The 9,259-nt window shown below is 51.3% G+C and overlaps 1 protein-coding gene across 3 annotated transcripts; it reads left to right on the top strand.

Annotated features, from left to right (window-relative positions):
• Positions 1-2,392: 2,392 nt before the first annotated feature.
• On the top strand, positions 2,393-8,379 carry SELENOW (selenoprotein W). 3 transcript variants are annotated; one of them, XM_053604762.1, is made up of 7 exons: positions 2,393-2,502; positions 2,776-2,895; positions 4,211-4,235; positions 4,347-4,400; positions 4,617-4,691; positions 4,794-4,892; positions 7,981-8,379. In XM_053604762.1, the coding sequence occupies exons 2-6, from the start codon at positions 2,867-2,869 to the stop codon at positions 4,872-4,874; spliced, it is 264 nt and encodes an 87-aa protein (XP_053460737.1). In that variant the 5' UTR covers positions 2,393-2,502; positions 2,776-2,866; the 3' UTR covers positions 4,875-4,892; positions 7,981-8,379. The 3 variants fall into 3 exon arrangements, with proteins under 3 accessions (XP_053460737.1, XP_053460736.1, XP_053460735.1); XM_053604761.1 differs by having other exon boundaries at positions 2,488-2,623; XM_053604760.1 differs by lacking the exon at positions 2,393-2,502 and having other exon boundaries at positions 2,728-2,895.
• The last annotated feature ends 880 nt before the right edge of the window (positions 8,380-9,259 follow it).

The raw sequence follows: 9,259 nt of genomic DNA, 5'->3' as shown, positions 1-9,259 counted from the left end.
ATGACAAAAAAAAAAAAAAAGTCTTAACCCCCAATACCTAAGAATGTGATCTTATTTGGAAACAGGCTCACTGCAGATGTAATTAGTTGAAGTCAAAATAGAGTAGGGTGTACTCCCAATCCAACATGACTGGTGTCCTCATAAAATTAGAAACTTGCATGTAGACAGACGAAATCAGGGTGATGACTTTACATCAAAGATTGCCAGCTGGGCGTGATGGCTCACGCCTGTAATCCCAGCACTCCGGAAGACTGAGGTAGGCGGATCACCTAAGTTCACACGTTTGAGACCAGTCTTAGCCAGAGCAAGACCGCATCTCTAAAGAATAGTCAGGTGTTATGGTGGGCGCCTGTAGTCCTGGTTACTTGGGAGGGTGAGACAAGAGAATCGCTTGAGCCCAAGAGGTTGCTGTGAACTATGATACCACAGAACTCAACCAAGAGTGACAAAGTGAGACTCTGTCTAAAAAAAAAAAAAAAAAAGATTGCCAGCAAAACACGAGTAGCTGGGCAGAAAGCATGGAACAGATTCTGTCTCAAGGTCCACAGAAGGAACCAGCTCTGTCCACACCTTGATCTGGTTCCAGATCATCTTTATCCTTAGGCCACTCAATCTGTGGCACTTTGGTGTACATCCTGAGCACACTAATACACATGCACTCTAGACAAAGCATAGTTTTCCACTGATACACAGAAATCCCCACAGTGCACTAGAGCTGATTCTTGGAGGAGGTCAGGGCAGCAGGAGAGGGTGGGAACAGCACATGCAAAAGCCTAGACTCAGGAAGGAGAGCAGGTGAGGTCCTTGATGAAACTACAGTGAGCAGTGGTGCTAGGGCAAGGAGAAATGGGGCAAGGTCAGAACCATGGGACCAGGCAAGGGGGTTTTGGGCTTTTTTTTTTAAGAGACAGAGTCTCACTTTATCACCGTCCGTAGAGTGCTGTGGCGTCACAACTCACAGCAACATCCAACTCCTGGGCTTAGGCGACTCTCTTGCCTCAGCCTCCCCAGTAGCTGGGACTACAGGCGCCCGCCAGAACGCCCAGCTATTTTTTGTTGCAGTTTGGCCAGGGCCGGGTTCAAACCGGCCACCCTCTATATATGGGGCTGGTGCCCTACCCACTGAGACACAGGTGCCGCCCAACGTTTGGGCTTTTGTTCTCAGGGCCCTGGGAGCCAGGAAGGAGAACTCTATTTATGGGCCACTCTTTACCCAGCCCTGTGTTAAGTGCGCTGCATAAATTCACTCATTAAATTCTCTCCAGACGACTGGGCTCAGAGGTCCACAGGCAGCGACAAAGATGGAGTGGAACTTGAACTTTGCCTTACCCTCAATCCTAACGGGTTAAGGACCCAGAGAGGCCGGAGACAAAAGCCGGGAGGTTGGGGGGCAGGAAGACCCCAGCCAGAGTTAATTTTCTTTTTTTTTTTTTTTGTAGAGACAGAGTCTCACTGTACCGCCCTCGGGTAGAGTGCCGTGGCGTCACACGGCTCACAGCAACCTCTTAACTCTTGGGCTTACGCGATTCTCTTGCCTCAGCCTCCCGAGCAGCTGGGACTACAGGCGCCCGCCACAACGCCCGGCTATTTTTTGGTTGCAGTTTGGCCGGGGCTGGGTTTGAACCCGCCACCCTCGGCATATGGGGCTGGCGCCCTACTCACTGAGCCACAGGCGCCGCCCCAGAGTTAATTTTCATTGTGTCAGACGCTGTTCTGGTTCTCTCTAGGTGCATGCACTCTTTGCTCACATCAGCCCAGAAGGGAAGTACTATTCTTACACTGCTTCACGCCCTTTAACTCTACCTGCCAAATCGCTCCCACCAGAGCAGGGCCTTTGCCTACTTCCCCACCGCTGTATCCGGGAACCAGGCCTGCATGTAGTTATGCGGTACAGGCGGATCGAGCCTTTCTTGTGGGCGATAAAGCCCATCTTCAGAGGAGGAAACTGAAGCTCAGAGAGAGGCGGCCGCACCCTAACCCCTTAACTCAGCTGCTTGGTTCCAGCCGTTTCCACGAACCCCTCCCTTCGGGGACGGCAGGAGGGTTCAGGGTAAGAGACCCAGTTGTGCAACAACAAAGCGGCGCCGTGTCCAACCATCGGGCTTCATAAGGCAGTTGGATCACACCTGTGGTGCATATTACAGGGGTATTTGCGAAACTTGGTAAATGTAGAATGTAAATGTTTTGGCACAGTAACTGAGATAACGCCGGAAAGGCTATATTAACCACTGTGATAAAAATCTGTCAAATGGTTTATGAAGCGAGTGTATGATGCCCCATGATCATATCAATGTATACAGTTATGATTTAATAAAAAAAAAAAAGGCAGTTGGGCGCCAAGGAGCGCCCGCGGAAAACCCGCGTCCGGGCGGCCTTGCCCCTCTCGCTCTCCCCCGGGGAGAGAGATCCAAGAACCGCAGCCTCCTCGCACTCCCGCCCCGTCGCCCCGCAGGCCCACGCCGTGGAAAAGCCCGCGACCAATTCGGTTTGAGGCGGGGCGCGGTTAGTCCCGAGCACCCTGCCGGCAGGGCCGTACCATTCCGACCCGGGGAGACCTGGAGGGCCGCGCGGAGGGCTTCTCCCAGGAACTTCCTCTATGAGACGGAGTGCTTAGCTCAACTAGGTGACAGGAAGTATGCTGGCAAGGGGGGGGTCTGTCGGGACGGACTGAGGGTCCGTTGTCCCTGCCTGGGCGCCTCTCCGCCCTCCGCTCCTACCCCCCCTCCCCGCCTTGGTTCGCGCCACGACCCCGGACTCGCAGGCCTTTCTGCGCAGGTGCGCGGCGGAGGGCGCAGACCTCGCGGGTTCGCGCGGCGGGTCGGTGGGTGCAGGTGTCCACTGTGTGGCGGGGCTGCTATCCGGAGCCATGGGTCTCCAGGTCCAAGTTATTTATTGGTAAGTGCGGCGGCCAAAGGTCCCTCTTCCTTGACCCCGCCTGTGTTGGCGTCCGGGTCTGCTAGCGTAGCTGGGAGGACTCCTGGGGACGCCGAGGCGAGAAGAGGGATGCCAAGCGTGGGTGGGGTGGGGGGTGGTGGCGTGCCGAGGTTGCAGAGCCGCCTTTCCCGGAGTGTCACATGCAGGGCATCTCAGATTGTAAAAGGTAGAACTGAGACGCGTGTGTGTCCGTTTTAAACACCCAACTCCGAGGTTTGGGTGGGGGAAGGGGGTGGAGATCAGTTCTGAGATGGGACTTAAGCTTCCGTCTACCCTTAGATTTCCTCTCCCTCAATAGCCTGAACAGTCATGGGCGAGAAGGTTCGAGAATGACTTGAATGATATATTCTGGACCTCTGCCCCGTGGGTTCCCTTGGTTGTTGACCACACTCCATTTCTGGCCTCAATTTCCCCATCTGTAGTGGGTGAGGTGACCTTAATAGCTGTCTTGGATGAAGTGCTTTAAACCACACCCCCATACTATACTGGCATGCAGGAGGTGCTTAATAAATACATGTTTGGTGGATTTACCTTCCCAGAAACCCCTTCAGGGAGAGGAATTTTAGCTTCATCTTACAGGTTAGGAAACTGAGGCTGGGAGTGGGCGAGGGGCAGGTTAGTAGCTTGAGGTCCAGACCACAGGAGCCAGGGCTAACGTGGACCTGGGTCCTTTGGCTGTACTATGTGTAATGCCCACCCAGGATTCTGATCTGTTCCAGCATTAGAAATGTCTTTGCCTGCTTGACAAAGCAGAGGCAGGAATGATATTTGGAGACACCCACCAGGCCTGTGTACCAGATTCCAGTCCTTAAATAGCCTGACTGGGGGTTGGGGAAAGCTTGTGTTTCACTCCTGGGACTGGGAAGGTGTTTAGAGTCCAGGAGTAACAGGCTTTTTCTTAGGGCCGAGGGCACAGGGAGGGAGCTGGGTGTTTTATTTGTCCCGTTGTACATCTAATCTAGTTCTTCTGTTTCCATCCCTGTTGTCTTCTTTGTCTTCTGGTCTCCTTGTACTTGCTCATCTCTGTCTGCCTTCCCCTTGTCTCTCTCATCGCCTGTGCTTGGTTTGGGTTTCCTTTATCTGTGTATCTCTGTCTGGATGACTTCCGCTTTATTGTGTCTCTGCCCCCCACCTCCCCAACCCCCTGATGGGTCTGGTATCTGTCTCCTCCCTGGGGGTGTGTCCATCACTGCCTCTGTTTTATCTCCTGTGTCCCTCTTTATCTCACCTGTCTTTCTCTCTCCCCTGGACCCACTCTCTTGGACTCTCCTATCAGTGGAGCTTGAGGCTACAAGTCCAAGGTAAGGATGGATGACCAGGAGGCATTCCTGGAGGTGGGGGGAGGACTAGAGTGCATGCCCGGGGCGGCTGGTTGGTGTGAACTTTGTTGTGATTGCCCACCCTGTTCTTAGTATCTTCAGCTCAAGAAGAAGTTAGAAGATGAGTTCCCTGGGTGCCTGGACATTGTAAGTTTCTGGGATGGAAAGCAAGACAGCCCAGAAAGACTCAAACAGGGGTGCTTGTCTGTTTCTCAGACCTGGATAGCAGGGTGGGTGGGTTAGGTCGGCCCTGCCCCCTTCTCCTATGTTGTCCATTCTGTGGGAAGGCAGGAGGGTGTCCCCAAGAGGACATCTCAGCCCCTGCAACATCTCTCCCTTTCTCAGTGTATCTCTTTTTCTCAGTGCGGCGAGGGAACTCCTCAGGCCACTGGGTTCTTCGAAGTGATGGTAGCAGGGAAGTTGGTTCACTCCAAGAAGGTATGTCTATCTGTCTGCCCTGCCTCATTTTTTGGTTAGTGTGGGGTTGGGGCTAAAGTTTTGGTTCTAGCTCACCCCTTACCTTCTTCCTCCCCTTCCTAGGGAGGTGATGGCTACGTGGACACAGAGAGCAAATTTCTGAAACTGGTGGCTGCCATCAAAACCGCCTTGGCTCGGGGCTAATGTGCCCTAAAGGCAGAGGTGAGGGGTGCCTGCTGAGATGGGGATGCTACTCTTTGGATACTTGCCCCCTCATGCTGTGACTCCCTGGCCCAGGGTGGAGGGTCTGGAGGATGGGCACACACCAGCTATGTCCCCAGAGTAAGTGGCTTAGAGTCGTGCAGGATGACAACTGAGATGGTAACGTGGTCAGAGGACTGCCCTAAGAAGATCTGATTTGGGAATGAAAAGTGTCGAAGTGACCCAACAGTTGAGAACCTGGCTTTGTCCCATTGTCAGAACCCAGCCCAGCACCCATGTGACTGAGTGTCAGCCCACGACCCAGCATGTTTTTGAGACAGAATTCCCATGTCCAGCACTTTCGTCTGGATTGTTAAGTGTTAACAGGCTCTGAATAGAAACAAAAGCTAATTCTAAAACTGATCACCTGCTCCAAAACTACCCTAGAACTGACTCCTAATTCCCATAGTCTAGAATAGGTGTCCTCAAACTTTTTAAACTGGGGGCCAATTCACTGTCCCTCAGACCGTTGGAGGGCCGGACTATAGTTTGGAAAAACAAAACTATGAACAAATTCTTATGCACACTGCACATATCTTATTTTGAAGTAAAAAACAAAACGGGAACAAATATAATTCACACCGCTTCATGTGGCCTAGGGGCTGCAGTTTGAGGACGCCTGGTCTAGAATGAACTACATTCCCAGCTCCCAGCACACCATACACCTAGGCCCTCTCCCAGCCCAGCACTGGAGAAGTGAGAACCAGCCCCACCTGAGCACAGGTGTTGACTTGTTCCTGAAGCTGACTAGGTCCTTACGCCCTAGGCCTAGTACTAGTTTGTACCCTGATCACTGCTGAACAAGTGGCAATTTCCATGGGAATATATAACAGCTTTCCAGCACCCTCTGAGTCTGATTTTCCAGTTTTGATGCTGTAATAATATGTTTCAGATAAGCTGCAGTTCCTAGCCCAGTCCAGAACTAAGTTCTGGTTTCTGACGTGAGAACCTAGAACATACATTCTACCCTCCTCTGAACTTCAGTATAGTTTCTACCTCCTAGCGGTCTAGGATGGAGAATGCCATCCCTGTACACTGGGGACCTGTGTACCTGCTCCCACCGTGCTCTGTGCCAGAAAACTTGTTTCAAATGTTTTAAACGGAAGTTACATTTCCTGGAATTCTTTACCAGAGCAGAATGAGGTCATGTTCAATGTCAGCTGGGACACGCAAATTGGAAGTCTTATAGTCCAGAAATACAAATAATGTCTTGCCTCATGTGCAGTCTGAGAGGAAGTAAATTGCCCCCAATATCAGAAAAAATGGTGGGCCACTGCTATAAGGAGGGTGGGGCCGGGTGCCACCATGGCAGGGTTTGAAGTCCTGAGAAATAAAATGGAGCACCTCCCTTTTGTAAGCACCATCTGGCAATTCCACCCTGTCCATAGCTCAAACCTTTGTCTTAATTCAACTAGAGATTTACTTTGATTCCAAAAAGGTTAACCAATAGATGATTTCATCCAGTGTAAGCAAAAATGGGATTTATGTAAGAAAAAGGGAGAGAGGGGCTCAGTGCCCCTAGCACAGTGGTTACGGTGCCAGCCACCTACACCAAAGGTGGTGGGTTCAATCCTGGCCTGGACATCTAAACAATGACAACGACAACAAAAATAGCCCCGCGTTGTGGTGGGCGCCTGTTGTCCCAGCTACTTGGGAGGCTGAGGCAAGAGAATCGCTTAAGCCCAAGAATTTGAGGTTGCTGTGAGCTGTGACACCACCGCACTCTACCAAGGGCGACATAGTGACATTCTGTCTCCAAAAAAAAAAGGCTCCGTGGCTGAGGCTCAAGCAGCTAAGGCACCAGCCACATACACCTGAGCTGGTGGGTTTGAATTCAATCCGGGCCTGCCAAACAACAATGACAGCTGCAACCAAAAAAAAAAAAAAAATAGCTGGGCATTGTGGCGGGTGCCTGTAGTCCCAGCTACTTGGGAGGCTGAGGCAGGAGAATCACTTGAGCCCAAGAGTTGGAGGTTGCTGCGAGCTGTGATGCCACAGTACTCTACCCAGGGCAACAGCTTGTCTGTCTCAAAAAAAAAAAAAAAAAAAAAAAAAATGGAGAGGAGAAGAAAACCAGATGGTCTGATTCTTGTTTGCATGTTTTGTGGGTGCAGTTTCAGGATACCCCCAAGACCACCGAGGACTCAGGAAACTTGGCAAAGTTGTTATAGTTTATTACAGTGAAAAGTACAGGTTAAGTTGAGCAAAGGGAGAAATTCATGGGGCAGAGTCTGGGAGAGACCAGGTGCTTCCACTTACCGTATTCCAGCGTGTGGTGAGGATAGTGCTGAATCCTCCCAGTTGTGATGTGTGACAACATGCATCAGATTTTGCTAATTAGGGAAGCTTATGTGAGCCTTGATGTCCAGGGTTGTATTGGAGATTGGTCACGTAGACATGGCTGCCCACTGTGTGGCTGACCTTAGTCTCCAGCCACATTTGCACTCCCAAGACATCAAGCTGATACTGCGTGATGTGCAGCCCTGATACGAATCATATTGTTAGCATGGACCATCTGGCCTGGTCCAAGGCTCCAGGTAGATCAAGACTCTCTTACTCAGGCAGAGCATTACAGGAGTTTAGAGTGACCTCCTAGGGTCTGGGCAAGGTGAATCCTCTCCTGTCCCAGGAAGGAAACCAGTCAGTGGTAAGGAGCAGACATCAGCATGGGACACTCTGGGCCCAAACGGGCTGACGAGGTATCAAAGAAAACCGTCCACTGTTGGGTTCTCTAGACACTAGGCTTTACCGTGGGGTGGGTATGGGGCTTTCTGTGGCATTTGTGGCTGGCTGCTGGTCAGTACTAACCACCTGCCTCTTTTCCTCATCACAGTGCCTCACTGCAGACTCAGCTGAGGACTAGGTCTTAGCCCAGCTCGCTTTGTTGGGTTACAATTTCTTGCCCTCCTGGGACATCCCATTTCTTTGTGCCTCAGTTTCTCTCTGGGCCTGCATTTCCCTTTGTTATCTTCCTTGTCTCTTTGTACTTGGGCCCCTGGCTGGCCTCTGTCTGAGCAAGCTGACCCCCCTGCACTTTTTCTTTCTACAGTTCAGGGACCTTGACCCAGCCCCTCGTGGCAGACGCTTCATGACAGGAAGGACTGAAATGTCTCGTGGACGCCTGGTCTTTCCTTGACATTCCTGTGGCTGCCGTTTTGGGATGGAGATCGAGGCCCCTGGTCTTTGCCTGTGTGGGAGAGTGTGTGTGTTTCCCCCAGAATCCCTTTACCCACCACCCTGCCCCTTCCCTGTCCCCCGATTTCACCATCTCTCCCTGCATCCCCCCATGTCTCCTTTCTTGCCCCTCCCCCCCTAACCCCCCAGTCTGTGGGAGGTCTTGCCTCAGGCTTCCTGCTCAAAGGGAGGCCAAGAGAGGGATCAGGGTGGGTTTTTGGCAGTGTTTGCAGTGCTTCTCCAGTCAAAATAAACAACAGATGAGTTTAGCCAAGTGTGTCTATGTCCATTGTATCCTGCTGTGTTCTCAGAGCCACCTCCCTTTAGGCTTCAGGCCCAGAAATCAGTGACCACGTGTTGTGTGCTCACCTGTGCCTTTGCTGGTAAGTGAGCGCTTATAGCAATGCTGAGGTCATACAGGTACAAGGGAGGAAACGGGTGGCACGGCGATTGTAACTTAAAGCAAAGACCCCAGCTGAGTGAGACAGTAGATGCCTGTAGTCCCAGCTAATCGGAGGTTGAGGCAGGAAGATCATTTAAGCCCTGGAGTTAGAGACCACTGCCTTCCCGTCTGGACAACAGAACGAGACCCTATCTGAAAAAAATAAAGAAGACCTTGACTTTCCATACCTTTTGTTTAAATAAGAAACTTTGCCATGCCCTCCAATCCTCTGACACTTATATTAGTCAGCTAGGGCTGCTGTAACAAGATATCACAGACTGGGAAATTTATTTTCTCAGGGTTTTGGAGGCCAGAAGTCAGAGCTCAATGTGCTTATAGGGGCTGGTGTCATCTGAGGCCTCCTTGGTTCTCACTGTCCTCACGTGGTCCCTTCCTGTGTGTACACACGTCTCTGGTGTCTATTTGACCTTTTATAAGGACACAAGTCAGATTGGATTAGGGCCCATGCTCATGACCTTGTTTTAAACTTCCTCACCTCTTTAAAGGCCCTGTCTCTGGACAGTCATGTTCTAAGGTCCTGGGAATTAGGGTTTTAATGTAAGAATTTGGAGGGGGCTCAGTCAGCCTGTAACAACTCTATTCCCCCTGAATCAGGCTCAGCTTGTGATTTCTTCCACAAGAGGATGTGGCAGAACTTGTACCATGAGACTGCCAAGGTTTGGGCTGCGAAAAGCCATGCAGCTCCTTGGGT

This window comes from Nycticebus coucang, chromosome 10, assembly GCF_027406575.1.
Source record: "Nycticebus coucang isolate mNycCou1 chromosome 10, mNycCou1.pri, whole genome shotgun sequence".
NCBI classification, from domain to species: domain Eukaryota; kingdom Metazoa; phylum Chordata; class Mammalia; order Primates; family Lorisidae; genus Nycticebus; species Nycticebus coucang.
The sequence above is the reverse complement of the archived record's forward strand: the minus strand, read 5'-3'. Positions and strand labels throughout refer to the sequence as shown.